The sequence below is a fragment of the Phaethon aethereus genome (assembly GCF_964289735.1).
Source record: "Phaethon aethereus genome assembly, chromosome: Z".
NCBI classification, from domain to species: Eukaryota; Metazoa; Chordata; class Aves; order Phaethontiformes; family Phaethontidae; genus Phaethon; species Phaethon aethereus.
The window spans coordinates 58,781,499-58,800,616 of NC_138577.1; the positions used below are offsets into that span (position 1 = coordinate 58,781,499).

A 19,118-nucleotide genomic window follows, 5' to 3' on the forward strand; every position below is an offset into this window, starting at 1 on the left:
AGGGGCCAAGGGTTTGCTTCAAGGAATGGAGGAAGGCACTGGGGAGAAGTTTTAGATGTGGGTCTTGTAGGAGAAGTTTCATCGAGACTCTAAGAGCAGGAACTAGGTGAAAGGGATGAAGAAAAAAAAAGAATTTCTTTAGGATTCCAGCAATTCTGGGAAAAATAAGGGAGTAATGAGCTGGGCAATGACAAGAATTCTTCAAGGCAGCAGAACCTGGGGGCTTGCTCCAGAAGGTGTCTTGGGAAAACATTAACTACAGAGGGTTCCCCTGGCTGATGCTGTAGGCTTTGCCTGTCATGGCTATCTACAAGCCTATGTTGCATGACTACACTGTCTTACACACCCTGTCTCACAACCAGATGTGGAAATTTCAGTCCCTCTGTTCCTCCTGTGACCTGCTTTTTATTAATGTCTGAGTCTTTAGGATTGTCCCCAGCACAAAACAAAGAGGATAAAATTGAAAAGGCTAAGTGCAGAATAAGTGATAACTATCTAAAGACATAAAAGGCAGAAAGAAAGGTTTTGATAAATGCAAGGAAACAAGGAAAAGACAAAGGACCATATAGAACCATTACTTGCTGTAGAAAGAAAGGAAATAATAGGGTGCACATAGCTGCAGTCTCCTGCATCATCTGTGCTGCACTCTTCACAAACCGTGCCTCACCACAGTTAATTCTCACAGGGTGGCAGTAGTCCAGGGCAGAATAGGACAGGAAGAGGTTAAAGAAGTGTAGAAAAGACAGATTCCATTTGGCAGGTCTGATGAAATTTAGTCTTGAGAACTGAAGGGACTGTCTGAAATACCCTATAAAGTATTATCAATTATCCGTGAGAGGTCCTGGAGAACAGGGAAGGGCTCAGTGAATTAGGGAAGATCAAAGACAATTTTGATTATTTTTTTTAAAGGTGGAATTATAGACACATCAGGCTAACTTCAAAGATATGAGGGGAAAACAGAAGGCACATATTTGTCAAGGGCCAACTGGGTCAAATCAATCTAATTTTCTTACTGAAAAACTGAGTAAGAGGAGCCAGGTGATGTATCTGAACTTCAGAAAGCCTATGCCACATCATGTTCTTACAGTAATATGGACCAGGCTATACGCCTCCTTTTTAGAGACTGAAAAGGGATAAGGAGACTTTGAAGAGTAAAGCTGAAGTAAAAGACACTTAAACAATCCAGGTCACTCCAAGCCTCCTTCAGATATCTTGTAGTGAGGGCTTGGAATGGAAAACGGGTCTTAGTGAACTAGGGAACCAACAGAATGAAATTAAATCTGGACGATTAGAAAGTATTACCCCCAAAACTGTCAGAGAAAGATAGATCAGGGAAAACTTAGTAAGACAGCAAGGCTGAAGTACAACTTCTGGGGTTTGTGATAGATCAAAAAGTAACTCCAAAACTAAGATGTTAGTCAGAGCAAAATAAAAATTCCCTCCTCCTGGAAAACATTAAGGAAACATCTGTCTAGAGAGCTTCCACTCCATTCAGCATTGCAGAAGCGCTGGCTAGAGAGCTAGATTCAGCTCTGGAGAAAGAAAAACAGATTAGAGAGTGTTCAGAGAAGAAGAGGAATGATGGAGAGATTTATAAAATATGAGTGATGAGAAGAAAATCTGTTTGTTTCATTCAGGCAGGAATACTATGATAGAGACATGATAATTTTCTAGGAGACCCATGGTAATTATAAGAAGAATATGGATTGTTTTCTCTCTGTGTTCACTGGGAAAAGGTAAAGAAGACATCTGCAGAACTACAGCAAGGAAGATTTAGATTGGCTATTAGAAAAATCTATTAGCTGGCACGTGTTCATTTTTATTGTTACTGTTTCAAGAGTAACAGCCAAATCCACAGACGGCAAAAGCCCCAGAATACCAGTGAAGCATGGCTGATTTCCAGTACCAGTGCTCTAGTTCTAGGCTCCCACTGGCCACTGCGCATCTTGCTTACCTGTTATACAGAAGAATGTCTGGTACCCAGATCTGGTCAGCTGGAAATCTCAAGTTCTGCACCCCTGGGTATTCATACTGATCCCAAGACAAGTAAACGTCAACCCAGTACTGTTGGCAAATACATACATCAGATTATATGAGCTAGTAAAAGTCTTCTAAGTTTTCTGGAATATTATGGGAACAGAATGGACTTTGCCAGTATCTATAGCAGTAGTATGATAATAGTTTAATGCTCAACTTTTATTATTAAGGTTGGCATATATACTGAGGAATCCACAGTGTGACAACTGAATTCTGTGAGCTGTATTTTAATTTAGTGTCTAACCTCTCCTCCTTGTGGCCCGAAGCCAGGCATCCCAAACCTTTTCTGGTGGGCTGGCAGAAACACTGGCAGTAGGCACCTCCATGAGGTATGCTGGTTCCAAGCTGAGGTGGTTTGAATGACTTGGGTATTGTCAGTGGTACATGGACCATGGTCTGAGAGTCCCTCTTTGGTGGAAATTATTTAATCTGTTACAAAGGTTGGGTGATTCTTTTAATAAGCACCTTGATATGAGAGGTAGGCAAGTGAATTTTATATCGCAAGGGGTTGTTTGTGATCCCCACTCCTCCACCCCAACACAAATAGTTAATTCAAGAAAGGGTCAGGCACAGCCTTTGTGCTGTACCTTGTGACTTGCAACCAAGCTCTATGGGATGGCTGCAATGGAAACAGTTATTGGTGCTATAAGAAGAAGAACACCTCTGCAAGGGACAGGAGACCGACAGGCTCTGTCCTAACAATCCTGTAGTCCTATAGGTTGGTATGGGTTAGTTTTTGCTATAGAAAACAACTCGTTTCTGCTGCAAATCCCAGCAGGTAGCTGAGGAAGAAGAAGCCTGTTCAGCTGTACTCATTAACATGAGATAGTGGTTCACTGCTAAAGTCAAAGCAGAATTAGTTCAATCATTCAAGTCTCCCACAGGCTTTTCCCTCCAAAGCTGCATCTTTACTGAACACAAGCTATTAAGATCTGTTTATGCACCCTAAGAAAAGACCATATCTCTTGCCATACACAGCCAGCAGCAGACCTTACAGGAAACTCCCTTCCCCAAAGCCCTCAGTGAGGATCAGTTTTGCTTATCCTGCATGACTGGTGCAGGTCACTCAGCTGGAGCAAGCTGCAGAAGCAGGAGGAGGAATGTTTGTGGATGAGGTTTGTAAAGCATGAGGGAAAGCAATGCTCCCACTGGCATGCATGGGCAATGCCAGTAGCAATGCAGCATGAGGCTGCTTGTGGTCCATGGCCACCCCACCACCCAGCCTGAGCACATGGTCCAGCATGGCTGCATCACTTCTGTGTTTAGGGACAAGTGCTGAGGTTCTTTGTGCCCTGACCTCCACAGGGGCACCCTGGCTTCCCATTTCAGACAGAAGTGGGGAAGTGGAGGGTGCCTGGGTTGTACTGGGTGTCTGGTTCCTTCACAACAAGTTCCCATCACTGGCCTTGAAGAGAGCCTTGAGCCCCTTGAAGGATCTCTCCTTCAGCTATGGGGATCCTAACTTTGGTCTTTTTGTTACTAGATCCCTATATCCACTGGCCTAACAAAGCAGTTGGTTTCATTCTCCAAACGTTAACAGGTCTGCTCAAAGGATTAATGTAGTCTCCTGTATTTCATTTTCAATGCCAAAAGGAGCGCTAGAGAAATTTCAAAGGACTCAAAATTCCTGCTTATTTCACATTATAGACAAAAGACAGAAATCTTGCTTTTCAGATAAGAAATCACATTCAGTGGTTTGCTGTCAGAAAGGGGTTTTTTTTCTTTATTTAACACAGGTTACTCACCATCTGCAGCCAAGCATTTGTGATCAACACCTGATTCTTCTCATCCTTTGAACAAAAGGGGCAAGGAAAGGGAAGAGAAGATAAAAAGGGATGAGACTCAAAGTACAGTTTGATTACAGGTGGAAGAGTTTCTGTTTCTTTTAGAAAACCCAGACTCTTGGGGTAAATAAACACAAACTTCATGGAGTAAATTGTGAGCTCAGTGCAAAACCACTGAACTGCATTATACAGCCCAGACAATAATGCCTCTTTTCTATATTTTAAACCTACAGACCTCCTGCATTTATCAATACTGATCAACAACAGAAGTGAAAGTAATAGATAAGTGCTCTTATTTTGCTGGGGACAATCAGACTGCTTACCAAAAGCACAAGTTATTCCTTCTAGCTAGTTGGTCAAAACGAGATGATTTCCAGTACCACACAACATGCTGTAGTTGGAGAAATTTTATGTTTTATTTGCTGCTACTGCAAAACAATGGTGAAATGGCGCTGGAAGTGGTGTTCCTTTGGAGTGTTGGCATTATGTAGCTTAGCTCAGGCTGAAAGGGAAGGAAGGGCTGGCCTTGGGCAAAAGCTAGCACATGGCAAAAGGACACAAATGTTTCCTAAAAGAGAGCTCACATGATGCCTGCACAGACCAGGAGTACCTGCATACAGAGGCCATGGGAAAGAAACTCTGACTCACAACAGAAACAAAGCCCTCACCCATTTGGTTTCCAGGTGCTTTGGGGAGCACAGGGTGCACAGCTTGCTGCAGTTAGCCTGCAGCTGCAGGGCACGCAGCACTACTGCCACAATGGGGATGGAGAAGCAGGGCTGCAAAAGTACTGTGGTGCAGATATCCAGATCCACACCCTAGCCTGTTCCAAAATTTGGAACAAATCTAGGACCACAAGCATGCCCTGCACTTCCAAGGAGCAGAGGCTGGGGTAATGAGTGGGGCTGGCTCACTGTGTGCCCAGCTGACTGCACACCAGAAGCAGGTGTTTCTTCCCTCTCAGAGCATCACCTGTGTTCAACACTTACCTCTCCAGAGAGCACTACAGCTTTGACTGAGGTGCATCCTGAAGCTTGGTTTTAATGCTGTAGCTGGGGGCAGGTCTGAGCACTGCAGCCACTCTCCAAGAAAACCACATTCTTAACCAAGAGGCATACCAAAAACCAACAGTTTCCCTCTCTGATTCAGCTCAGCCTCTGTTGGACACATTTTGGAAGGCACAGCTATGGCCTGGCCCAGGTGACTCGCCCACACTGACATGGAAATACCTTCAACCTGTTTTCTCCCAGATTGCCACCCTATGGTGCCTTGACTTGACTCCCCTTCCTATAGATAAGTTGAAATAAACTGATTTGGGCCCCTGAAACACTACTCTAATTAGAGCCAAAGTTTTTGTTTGTTTCCTTCCCATTCTTCCATAGCCAAGGAGAAACATAGAACTCATGCAGAGATCAGTGATTAGCTACATTACAAGGAAGATAAGGAGATCTCTGAAGGACAGGAATATGTTGTATCATCAGACAAAGCTGCTGTGAAACTCTGCAGCAAAATCCATCATTGCTGGACCTCAGTGATCAAATCTCAGGGTACAACGCAAAAGTGTGGGAACGTGGAGGCACCAACAGGATGCAAACACTCATGGCAAGTATGTTGTAAGAACAGCCAGACAGGGAGCTTCACCAAGATGCAAGATGATGTGTTGGCCTAGCAAATTTCTAAGGAGAATCTCCACTGCCTACTCATGGGTCCAGGCTCAGGCTCTCTCCTGATCAAGTTACTTCCCAGGCTCATGATTATAACTACATGGTGCCAGTGCCTAGCTCCTCCACATGGCTGAGCTACCTATTCACACGTCCCTGTGTGTTCATGCCCTAAGAAGTGCATACGGTTTTCTGCAGTGTTTGGCGTGGGACATGTTGCAATTGCAGACTGCTCTCACAGGCATTTGAACCCTACAGAGTACCCTGGGCATGCAGGCATGCTCTGATCATGTCCTTAATGCAGATGATGATTTAGTGTGTGCTTGTCATTGTCCCACATGCCAAACGTCTCACTACCACCCCTCATGTTCCACTTGAGTCCATGCCACTTCTACTCTTCATTGGCACTCAACATCTAAAAAGCCTGGTCTCCAAAACCACAAGGTAAACCACAGACCTGAAGCAGCCTGGGCTTTTTGGTTCTCTCTGGTCTCACATTATACTTTTTTTTGCAGTACTTACAGGCTAATGAGGTAGCAAAGCCAAAACTGCTGCATTCATATTCGAAAAATATGAGTCTGCTCACCTCAAACTACATTCACGATCTCTTTCCTCCCCTCCTCCCCTCCACAGCTACCCTCACAATACATATGCAAAGAAACTACCCCAGAAGTGCCAGGAAATATGTGAGCTTCTCATAAGCAAACCGCATCATTTCACACTGAGCTGCATCACTAGCCGTGTGCTTTCTTCTGTAAGGCCTCTGGGTTTACTTCTTGTGTGCTCTGAGCAGACAGGAACTGCAGACTCCTGGGCTAATGCATGAAGCAGAACTGACTGGAGAAGCCTCCTAATTACTTATTCCCCAGCACACAGGATACTGAACCACTGGTACTTCTGAACCCTTAGTATGAACCTTGTCTCTGTCATGATCTCCTCTGTTCTCTCACTTGGGTTGTAGGACCTGCAGAAACACCCCAACCTAGAAAGGGAGACATCATTGATCTGGAGGATTCCTGATTGTTTTGGTACTGTGGGCAGAATTATCCTTTGCACCCAGGCTCCTGTCCCCAGGAAAAGCAAACTTCAGGCATGAAACAGGCCTTTGCCGTAGTCCTCCATACAAAACTGTCTATCACACTACCTTGTGTTCTGCACCTTTTGAGTCCCCTTGAGACCTGCCTAAACTGCTGCTGCTGTTGGGACATGCCACAAAAAAATCAGCTGGGATTTTATATCATGGTACACTGTTCATATATTTCCCTTTCACCTCTCTGCTGCTCCCCAAATTGTGGCAGAAAATACATGCACTGTGCAAACCATAACCTGCCTCCAGAGTCTATGTCCACCTGCAATATCCTTGGTTGCAAGTGCTGAAGCAATTGTAACAAAGTCCACAGAAAAATAAGAAAAGAAAAATCACATACAGGACTGAGCTTGTTGAGACACGTTTTTTAGATACTGAAGGAAAAGGAATAAAACCCTAAAGTGAAAAAAAACAGATCTGGTAATCAATGGGGCCATCAGAGCTATCTGTGTCAACTGACCTGCGAAATGAAAGCAACCCAGCAACACAGAGGCTATGTCCCAGGGATCCTCAGAGGTCAGTCCTTCCCCATCTGAATAATGCCTTCCTGGCCACTAATGACTGCTCAGGTGTCTTCTAGGGATGGCAAGCACAATGCTCATCTGAGCTGCTCATTAAATCCTAGCAATATTTTGTGTTACTAGCCAATCAATAGTTGTTTTATACTTGCAAGCTACACTCTTTTGTGCACTCTTTGCACTCCTTGCAAAGTCTTCCTACATACTAGTAAACAAGCCTGAACACCATGACCACAAAGATGGGCTGCAACAGTTAGGCAACTCCTTTTCTGTGCAAAATAAGGATTTTCCCCATCTACATTGCACCCTATAGGGAAAGGGAGGATTTATTCTTTTTGTTGGCTATCTGAGAGCCACAGCAGCATGCATTAAAGTGCAATGTGGAACTGGGAGGCCGATGGGTTTCCTGCATGTGGAGATGACTCCTGTCAGGAGCCGTTCATGTGTAGCTCTGGATTTACAAGGAAACTTCCTTTTAGCTGATATAGTAAGTTTACACTTGACAGACTGCAAAGGAAGACATGTAGGGCTGACTTCTGTATTTCACAAAACAGTCTGTTGCCCTTACCTGTTCCCTTGTCATACCTCTGTGAGCTCCTTCTTCAAAGTCAGATGCTAATGGCCTTGGTAATCAACTTTGACTCCAAACAATTCATCAGCCATGTATTTCAGGTAGCCAAGATAAATTTGTTATCTTGGGTACGTTTTGCCTCCTTTTCACAGGGCTACTATGCTCACAATGTTAAACTCTCCTTCTTAGGCTCATTTTGCAGTCAAAGTAAAGCTTGTCTGTTAGAGATCTCACAGGCTTATCTAGAGCATAACCATGACCTGCATGGTCTTACTTGTCGTGCCTTTTGATCACAGAAGTCAGCAAGAGCACAAAGTCTAACCAGGACTTTGGGCTGCTTATTTGTCTTTCAGCTTGGGGGAAAAAAATGTCATTTCACAATGTTTTCACAGCCATTCAGAGTCTATTCTCATCCTTGCCTTCAGGCTGCTGAGCTTTCAAAGGGTGTTTGGCTTTATAGACAGCAAAACACAGAAAATGTTATTTCTGTGTTCAGCACTGATCAAGAGATGCAGCCTGATGGGTCCTTCTTATTGCAGGATGGAACAGCAAGTTTTCCAAACAAGGATCTGAGTTTGCTAGAAGTGCCTGGTTTGCAGGAGCAGCAAAGCTCATGTTACACTGGGCAGGAATTTCTCCAGGTGTAGCTCTCTTGCTAAGCCCCTTCTAGAGAGGAACCCCAAGGAGCCTGGCCAACAGAAGAGTGCATGCTGGGGCTGCCCAGGGAAGTCAGGGATGTGGGAATCTAGAGTCTGAATCCATCCTCTGTTACAGCAAGAGGATTTTAAGAGCAGAGATGTTTATGGGGCTTTCCATCTTTGCAGGTGTGGTGGTTTACTGAGCCATGTAATTTTGCATCCTGTAAGGAATTAGTTTGGCCTTTGGAGTGGGCTGGTTGCCTTGTCTTTCCAGAGCTGTGAGGAAATCACAGCTCCTGCTGTCTTCATCATGACCTGTGGACTGTCAGACCACTCAGATACCTGCACACAGGAGGAATGGTGTTTGCCTATACAAAGATACAGACAACCATGAGAGTGAGTGTGCCTTACTCTGTCCTAAGAGCTCACTGGCTGGCACTGCTTTGCCTAAGTAAAAGCTAATTCTTGAGCCTGAGAAGTTCTGGAGGTGGATCCCTCATTGTGTGTCATGGGTTTGTGCATAGGGATTTAAGATTAGTTGTTTTTCTATTTCTCTCAGTTGTATTAGTTGTATTTTCTATTTCTCCCAGGAGAAAACTTGAATAATCCAACACACTGCTTTTCTTGTGCAAGGTTTCTGTCACACTTGTCACTGTCAGCCTTGGGGATGACCTTGCCTCTGCATTTGGCAGGCTCTCAGGTGCTGGCTCTCCTGCAGCAAAGCAACCAAAGCAGCCCAGCTAAGATCGCATGTGAGGCTGGAGATGCCTAGCCACCAGACATGCTTTTTCAGCACTCCCCTGGCAGTTCCCCTGGGCTGCAAATGTCAACTCAGACAAACCAGTTTCCTTCTGGTATTCAAAAATGTTGGAATAGCTAATATGGTCACTAGCTAGTGCAACAGTTGTCTTCTAAATCCATTCCATCTTTATCTGGGACACTTTCTTCCCTTTCTATCTCCAGCCTGACCCCAGTTAATCCTCTGCCCTGGATATCTGCTTATTCGTATGGCCGTCTTTGACCTGTGGAGAGTGACAGGGTTAGTTTGGTTTGTTCTGGTGCACATGCTGTGACATGAATGTAGTTTGGTTTTGTTTCCCCTGCTCTCAATCCAAAGATTACAATGTATGCAGGTCTGTCTGCCTTTTGTACCACTACCTGTCAAGAGACTCTACCTTGCCAGGCCAGATAAAATGTGACTGTCCTCAGCTACATGGCTACCTAGGTCATAGCACATGGGAAAAAAAAAACAAAGTCCTTTCTGGTTCAGTAGTCACATCATATGGTAATGTGTCATCTCTGTAGCAAGGAACTTGTTAAGAGATGACTGAGAGGTATCATGAATCTTAGCTGTCTATAGAGCCACAGCACTGGGAGTTGAATCACTCATTGATTTATTGCAAGATGCTGATCAGAAAAGTCCCAAATTGAACAGATAACTCTCAGAAGTTACCAAAGGCTATGTGTCTACTTTGGTTAATTTCTTTGTTTTCTTTTTTTTTTAACTGTTTTTGTGCCTGAATATGCAGAAATCACATGGTCAAGAGACATGGAGACATTGATATGGAGACTTGGAAAGTTTTGTTAGCAGGGCCATTGTTCTCCACACAGCATTTTGATCAGGAGTATCAAAAGGAATTGATGATGCTTTCAAATGTTTGTACACTAAGTCTATGACTGCAGCAGGCCGTCCTTTCCATTGCTGAAACACCCATCTGCCCACAACCTTCAGCTAATTAACAAAAGCTCAGCTTAAATGCATTGTATGGTTGAAGTCCCACAAAACCAGACAGTTTGAGGAAAACCCAGGTTGCCTTGGCAATGTTCAGTAAGCATCACTGGACAGCCTTTGTATTTCAGGTTCTCATTAAAAAGTTGGAATAAATGTTGCCATGATAACATCAACTTTGAAGAGATACCTGATGATTAAGTAAAGTACTTCATCTCAATATCTTTAACAAAGCACCCTCAGGAGGAAGATGGGAATCAGAAGGGATGGCCCAGAGTCAAGGTGAAAGATTGGGGAGACATACAAAAATACACTGGAATAACAAAGGATGAACAAACATCCACCGATGTCTCCTGAGGATTTTGTTGCCCATCAAGATGCAGGTGTGGCCAGGCCAGTGTTGTGAAGCCCAGAAGGATATAGTGAAGAGCTCATAGATGAACACCCATGCCCTCCTGCTTTTCTCATTTTGTTGCTTGGGTCTTTTCTCCTATAAATGGTTGAAGATGTTGTCTTGTGTTTTTCACCTAGGTGAGCTGTATTCCATCTGTTGCCACTGGCTTCTCCTTGAGGTCATGAATTTCTTGGTCCCTCTCTTGCCTTGGAGAGGCATGTGTCCCTTCACTATGGGCAAGCAGCACAATCTGCCTTTGGTCTTTGCACTGAGGCTGCCTGGTCCCACTGCCTCTAACCACCCACAGTGTTCTCCCCAGAACAGCATTCTGCAGAGAGTACCATTGCACCGCTATGTGCTGTTTACTTCAGCCCTGTGCACACTTGCTTTTGTAGCAGGAGGGTCTGGCCACTGTCGACCACACTCCTCCCCTTGCAAACCCCCGAGGCCAGGAGCAACCACTTGTGGTGAGAGGGGGGGCATTTAAGAGAACCCTATACTGGGAGGGGCATGGTGTTCAAACAGGGACTGTGTGAGAACAGCCTGCAAACGCAGGGGTGCCAGCTATCTTCCTCAGGAAACATAATGCAACAAAGTCTGTGAAAGGTGTTCCTTTGTGAACAGGTACATCAGAGACCAACCAGTTGCTTTGGTACACACGTTAAATGCAAAGGCCCAGATGCAAAAGCCACTGCAGGAAGTACTGAACCTGTATATTCCCCGAAGGCGAGAGTGGGAAGAAACCCCATTTTCTGCTGCCAGCCAGGGCAACAGAGGAGGCAGTCCTCATACAAGTCACCCAAACAAGTGGTGACTGAGAGTCTGCCAAGCCTACAGATTTGTGCCTTACATGCTTTTTTGTCCACTTTTTCCAATTTACACTACCACTGAGGTGAAAAAAGGCAGACTTGTTCTTGCCCTGCACGTGACATGACTTTCAACTAACAGCCTGTGGCTGTGGGTACCTGCCTTAGGAAACTAATTTTATTTTTCCAAGATGTAGCTTTTCAGCAGTGCCTGAAGATCAGGACTGCTATGAAGTGTGTCATGTTATCAACTCCAGCACTGGTTTTGAGACAGTTTGACCTCAAGCCCTTCAACAAATACTTGCAAATTCCAGGGACTCCCTGTCCCCACACTGCTATGGGGAAGTGAAGCCACCAGCTTTGTCCTACTGTTTCACACATGGTTCTCATGGAAACCGCAGGAGCCGAGTCAGAAGGCCTCACATGGCTTTCCAGCAGTATTGCTCCCGACTGCTTGGATGAATGGACATACATGGGGTAAAGGATGTTATGTCACGATCCAAATGCAATCAGTCCTTATTTTGGATTGTGTCATAAAAAATCCTAAGTCATCTGCACATAGCATGTAGGAAGTTTGTATATTCTCCAGGGACAATACCTCATCTTGAAACAGGATCCGTGTGTGGATCCGTGTGTAGCCACACACATCCGTGTGTTTTGTGCATAATCATCAGGTGTTTCAATAAACAGGACTAGACATGAATTGTTATTCCAAACTAGTCATTATTCATTGCATTTTTCAGCATTTGAAATCACAGGGAAAGCAGAGGGAGGAGGGTTGAGAAAGGTCACAAATAGGCCAATGTTGTGTACTTACACTCAGGCTATCTGCAAGGCTGCCTTTGGTTTTTCTTCCTGTATTTATTTGCATGTTGCTGTGACAGCACAGCAAAGTAAGGGGGCAGAGGCCTGTTCCAAAACTCAAGTGAGTTCTTAAAGGCTGTGATCAGGGATGGAAAATGGGGGGAAAGATTTTTACTGAGGAGCTGAAGTCACTGTCTCTCAAGAGTTATACTCAGAGATATATATATACACAGTGTTAAGATACTTACCTTCCAAACATCAGGAAACTAAGAAATACTAGGTTCAAGGCCACCCCAACAGCTTTGGTTTAACTGGTTTATTGCAACTGCTGGCTTTAGTAACGCGATCATTAGCAGTGCCCCTGCCCCATACCAGCTTCCACAAGTCCCCTGGCAACAGTGAGGCATGGCCAGGAGAAATCTTTGATTTTTGAGGACACTGCTGCCTTTCCTGGAGAGATATCTGGAAAATGTTTTCCACTTCAAGCAACTGAGTACTTCTCAAAGGATGACTTTCTTTCCCTGCCACTGCTATTAAGCTCCTGAGTGATAATCAGGAAAATCTCACTTTAAATAAATTTCAGTCCTGTGCACCTTGCAGAGCTGATATAAAAGTACTAAAATCTCTTTAAAAACACTGATGGCTCAAATTAGTTACCCAATATTGAGGAATATCCATAGGCTCAAGATCTAAATTCCCATATCTTCAAATAGCATAGTATAGCCTTTTCACCAGGCAGGCAGAAGATTTATTAGTTATTGTGAAATGCCCAAGCTGGATGATCACCACTGAAAACCACAGAAGGAAATCAGCCATTCTTTTGTTAGAGCCACAGCCACAAAGTAGAGCTTCGGGAAGCATTCTGAGAGAAAACAAACTATTGAACTGCTGCTCACTAAGGGTGTCCCTTCCACTGTGTGCCCTGAGCCACACAGAAGCCAATGAAAAAAAGCTGCAGGTAAAATTCAGGTAATTAAGACTTCATCATAATGCTTCATGCGAGTGTGTGCACAAAGTAGTCGTAGATTGGAAGCCATAATACCCATGGTGCCTAACTTCATTGTGCTAGCAAATGTATGTGTCAGGGTGTTTAATTGGTTTAGTGAGACTGATATTTTGATAATGCCTGGAACTTAGAAGGCAGCCAAATTAATAATTCATGGCTCAATCAGCCCTGGATTTCCCAATTCTTAAGCTCCTTCCATGCTAATAAAGAGGCCAATTTATTTAATTTTTCTTACCAGAGTCCAAAATTGGTCACAGTAAGTAAGTTTTATGACCAGGAGAAAGTCTGGTATTTAACTTTAATGAATCTGTTGGTCTAGCAACCTTTCTGTAATTTTTCTGCCTGGAATTTTAATGACTACTCATGATCACTAATTACTGATTTTCAGCTTTTATAATGATGTCCAGTCTGTTTTTCTTCTCAGTTAGTTGCACCTTTTTGCATCAGTCTCACTGCTCTGGTCTCATTGAGTTTGCTCTTTCAAGATGAGACTGAAATTTCTGGTGGAGAAAATCCTTTCTGGAAAGATATATGGTTTGGTAGAGTAGGTGTATATATATACACAAGGAGAAACAGAGCAAACTTAGCTCTCAAAGGCTATGCAGGAATCCCACAAATAAATGCAAAGGCATTACTAGGAGAGGAAAAAGAAAGATACTTTAATCTAGAAGGGTTGAAAGAGTGGGTTTCTCTCCCTACAAGTTATCAATGTTTTGTAATTAAATAAAATTCAAAATACTTGCCTCCTAATCCTTTTCTTATTACATCTCTCTCTAATATACTGTGTGTTTCAGTCTTGAGTGGTCAAGCTTACATTGCTGAAGTTATCTATTCATAAAAGATTTGTACTGATGGTTTAATCTAGTGAATACTGATACTATACCGGGAATAATATGTGTACAGGTGCTTATGTGTACTGGCATATTTATATTTGTTTCCTTGAATCACTTGTCTGATGATCTGGGCTTGCTGCATAACACCCAGCGCAGAGATTTGGACATATGATGGTGCTAGTATGAAGAGTGGGAGGGGATGACCTAGCTGCTGTAAAGTCACTTTAGGAAGGGAGAGGAGAATTAGAGCAAGAAATTTAACCCTGAACTTTCTAGATATTCAATTCATCAGCAGAACCAGCCCTAGAAAGCCTCTGTCCTAGAGCATGGGATGGTTAGGAAGCTGACAGCCTGGCTTGCCACCACAGCATCACCTAGGACCAGAGCAGCTGGCTGCCACCCTCCTCTGCCCTGCTGGCAGGATGACTGCCAGCACTGGCTGCCTCGCAGCCCTGTGGCACCTCTTGCCTCCAGCCGCACCTCTTGCCTCCAACCACACCTTGAAGAGGGGTAAACAGTGCCTACAGGAGTGAATAAGCACATTTTCAGATGAGCAAGCAGAGTTGTTTTCCTAAGTTGGCCAAGTTTAATAAGGCCCCTCTCTATCTTGCAGCTTATGAAACAGAAGAACTTAAAAGCAAGGAAATCGATTGCTAAAGGCATTCAGATCTGACAGAGATTATGTGAAGAAACTGACACTACGAGGGCTGTGTCAGAGAGGAGGTACCACAGGGCTGGGCATTGCCTTCCTCCTGCCTTCTCACCTTCACCTTATTGCACAGAATCTACTGACAGGCAGCTTCTAGCTTTGGCAATTCTCACTCAAATGGAGAACTCTCCGGCAAAGAGCTCACTGCACACCAGCTCTTGGGGACTGAGTTTGAGCATCCTGCTAATTGAGGAGCAGATCACCCAGGAACTGAGCAGGCTGATGAAGGCATCTCTGATATGAAGAGAGGCCTGCATTTAAAAGTTGTACTCTCACCAAACATTTCCCCCCCAAAAATCCCAACAACCCAAAATAAAAAAAAAAACAAAAAAAAAACCCTTTAGGGCTGCAGTCTCTAATGTAGGAGAAAACCAGTGCAAGCTAAAGCTTGACTCCAAAAGTTTCATAAGTTCCTGGTAGAGAAGATAAAAACTCCTGTGCTGCTAAGCAAGTATGCTGCTCATAGTGGTAATGACTGCATCTGGGAGCTCAGGGAACATATGTGCAGATCTTTTCCTTTGGTTTCCCTGCACAGCAAGACACAGACTCAGTTTTCAGGACAAAAACCTGAATCTTTGATCTTTGTTGCCCCACTAAACTCTTCTGTTACCTTGTCTTGCTGCTTTCCAAATCTGCCAAGAGCTTTGACACACTGCAGCAACAAAATCTGCAGTTTAAGTGGGATTTTTTGCAAGCACGTTATCAGGTTTGGGATGATCCTGCAGTCCTAAGGATGTACACAGTGTTCAAACAAATCAGAACAGTACATATTACATTTTCCAGACGCATCATTTGTTTTGGGTTTGCAGCCCAAAATACAGTAAAATAATGTAATTTTTGCTGTCTAGAAGTGCAAAATGACTCATGGGTGGTTGGATTTTTTTTCAGTTTTTGTGGCTTCCCACTGGGCACTCACAGGCCCTTTTTCGAGTCGTTATGCCCTCTGAAACAGGACACAATTTTCACAAGAACACCTGAACAACCATGTGGCATTACATACTTGGGGAACTAGTCAGTGCTGGGGCGGTTTTCTGGGTCAGTGGCAGCTGGGAGGGGGAACATGGAAAAGTGAAGTACTATAAGACTTCACCGTATGCAGGGAGCCAAACAGCCAGACCCTTGGGGTTGCTCTGCTGAAGACAACATTGCCAGGGACAGTGTGGCGGCTAGGCCCTCCTTGCATGAGGCCAAGGAGTGTGCTTAGCCTCTGAAAGGCAACAATGGCTCGCTGCAGGGGGGTTGGACTAGATGACCTTAAATGGTCCCTTCCAACTCAAAGATTCTATGATTCTATGATTCTATGAATGCAGTAGTTACTGTAAACCTCAGAGGTCTGTTTGCTTTTGGAAGGGAATTTTGAAGGAATTTATTATCCCTGCAACATTGTGCAGCCACCTTGTACTACTCTGCTTAAAATTAGGCTCTTTATTTAGAAGGTTTTTTTAAAAATGTGTGATACATTTCTGGTCTGGCCATGGTTTCTTCTTCATACTCTTCTGCTGGTTGACTGCTTGGTTTCTTTTTTTCTTTGTACATTTAAACTTGCAGTTTGAGGAAACATGTGGCCTGGAAAGCTAATAAAACAAGCTTTTCCTGTGGACAGCCAAGTGCAGTGAGGATATTGTTGCAGTAGTATTGATGCACTGACCAAAAGATAAATAGTATGGCTAACAGAAAGAAAGCTGGAAAATAAAGTCTGTATTTTTTTTAAATACCTCACCAGTTCTTCCACATAAAGGATGTAGACCTCTTCAGATAAGGTCCCCTGCAAATGCCAACAGGTGCAATGAAATCCATCATTCATGATGACAAATGTTTTCTACCTAGCAGGCTCCTATCACACTGAGCCAAGGGAAAAAGGCTTGCACTTCCCCTGCTGTGAAAAATGTCATGCGCATTTCTTAATTGCTCTAGCCTGACCAGCTGGCTGGGCTCTTAGACAAAATAAGAAGAGAATTCTTGTTCTAGGTACTCTTGGATGTGGTCTATATTTGCTTGGGCTGGCAGGGCTTGGCAGGGCCTGACAGTGCTCTATGGGAGAGAATACTACCCAAATGCCCTGCTGATGCACAGGGAGTGCCTGCCTTCTGCCAGGGAAGCATGGAGGGCAGGATCCAAGGAAAAAGTGACCCTCAGAAACTGCATACACATGAAATATCTAAACATGAAGTTGTCTTTACAAATAGAGGACTAGGCAAACTGAACTAAGCCCTGCAGCTAAACAGGGCATGTCCCTCTTTCTGCTCATTTGTCTCCTGGATGTGAGGTCTGTTTTGGCTGTAGTTGTGAATTAATATAATTTTTTAAAAGTCCTAACCCTAATGACAAGAAGTCCTTCAACTGCATTTGTCTAGCATAACTGTGACAAGCAGAGGACATGTTCTTCACAGCTTTGAGTATTATGGCTGGCTTTGACTGCTCAAAACCACATAGATCCTGTGCAGGCAAATACAGAATCACAGAATCATTAAGGTTGGAAAAGACCTTCAAGATCATCAAGTCCAACCATCAACCCAACACCACCATGCCCACTAAACCACGTGCCAAGTGCCATGTCTACATGTTTTTTGAACACTTCCAGGGATGGTGACTCCACCACCTCCCTGGGCAGTCTGTTCCAATGTTTTCCGACTCAGTAAAGAAATTTTTCCTAATATTTAATCTAAATCTTCCCTGGTGCAACTTGAGGCCATTTCCTCTTGTCCTATTGCTAGTTTCTTGGGAGAAGAGACAGCCACCTCACCAAAACCCCCTTTCAGGTAGTTGTAGAGAGCAATAAGGTCTCCTCTCAGCCTCCTCTTCTCCAGTTCCCTCAGCCGCTCTTCATAAGACTTGTTCTCCAGACCCTTCACCAGCTTCGTTGCCCTTCTCTGGATATGGTCCAGCAGCTCAATGTCCTTCTTGTAGTGAGGAGCCCAAAACTGAACATAGTGTTCGAGGTGCGGCCTCACCAGTGCCAAGTACAGGGGAACAATCACTTCCCTACTCCTGCTGGCCACACTATTTCTGATATCAGGCCAGGATGCTGTTGGCCGCCTTGGCCACCTGGGCACACTGCTGGTTCACATTCAGCCAGCTGACAACCAGCACCCCCAGGTCCTTTTCCACCAAGCAACTCTCCAGCACTCCTCCCCAAGCCTGTAGCATTGCATGGGGTTGTTGTGACCGAAGTGCAGGACATGGTACTTGGCCTTATTAAACCTCATACAGTTGACCTCCATCCATCAATCCATCTTGTCCAGATCCCTCTGCAGAGCCTTCCTGCCCTCCAGCAGATCCACTACTGCCACCCAATTTGATGTTGTCTGCAAACTTAGTGAGGGAGCACTCGATCCCCTCATCCAGATCACTGATAAAGATAATAAACAAGACCAGCCCCAAAACTGAGCCCTGGGGAACACTGCTTGTGACTGGCCACCAACTGGATTTAACTTCATTCACCACCACTCTCTGGGCTTAGCTGTCTAGCCACTTTTTAACCCAGCAAAGCGTACACCTATCTAAGCTATGAGCTATCAGTTTCTCCAGGAGAATGCTGTGGGAGACGGTGTCAAAGGCTTTAGTAAAGTCCAGGCAGACAACATCCACTGCCTTTCCCTCACCCCCTGGGTGGGTCACCTGGTCATAGAAAGAGATCAGGTTGGCCAAGCAGGACATGCCTTTCATGAACCCGTGCTGGCTGGGACTGCCGTCTTGCACGTGCCCTGTGAGCGCACTCCAGATGAACCTCTTCATAATCTTCCCCAGTACCAAGGTCAGGCTTGGTAGTTCCCTGGATCCTCCTTCGGGCCCTTCTTGTAGATGGGCATCACACTGGCAAGCCTCCAGTTGTCTGGGACCTCCCCTGTTAACCTGGGCTGCTGATAAATGATGGAGAGTGGTTTGGCAAGCTCCTCTGCCAGCTTCCTCAGTACCCTGGGTGGATCCCACTAGGCCCCATAGACTTGTGAGTGTCCAGGTGGTGTAGCAGGTCGTTAACTGATTACTCTTGGATTATGGGAGGTTTATTTTGCTCTCCATCCCTGTCTTCCAGCTCAGGGGGCTGAATACCCTGAGGATACTTAGTCTGGCTATTAAAGACTGAGACAAAGAAGGCATTAAGTACCTCAGCCTTTTCCTCATCCTTGGTGACAATGTTCACCCCCCCATCCAATAAAGGATGGAGATTCTCCTTGGCTCTCTTTTTGTTGTTAATATATTTGTAAAAATATTTCTCTTTCCTATTGTGGACAATCAAAAGGGAAGACTGGAATAAGATTTGTTGTAATGGACATTGACATAATGTAGATAAAGTGCTTAAAGAAATTCTGATTTATGGAAAGGATGGGTTTCACACAGGAATGTGAAACCAACTGAAAAAAGGTTTTATGTAACTCCTCCTGACTGAATGACTTTGAAAATGTATAGTCACAGCCTTAAGGCTAAAAAGTCCCCTTTACCACGCCCAATCTTCAAATTACTGCAAGAAACTACCATCAGAAGAAGAAGGACTGGAGCAAGATCTTTGGAGTTAAGACACCTCTGCTAAGCCTGGAATTGCT

At 44.4% G+C, this 19,118-nt stretch overlaps 1 protein-coding gene across 1 annotated transcript in view; it reads right to left on the reverse strand.

Moving 5' to 3' along the window:
• The window catches only part of LOC309415588 (neuronal acetylcholine receptor subunit alpha-7-like), a gene marked incomplete at its 3' end in the record, with an annotated part of 67,308 nt that overhangs the window by 28,744 nt on the left and 19,446 nt on the right, over positions 1 to 19,118 (reverse strand). Inside the window, exons 3-4 of the mRNA XM_082013137.1 lie at positions 3,783 to 3,827; positions 1,955 to 2,064 (exon numbers count right to left, since the gene is read on the reverse strand). Coding sequence (XP_081869263.1) covers positions 1,955 to 2,064; positions 3,783 to 3,827 — 155 coding nt within the window. The remainder of the gene's footprint in view (positions 1 to 1,954; positions 2,065 to 3,782; positions 3,828 to 19,118) is intronic.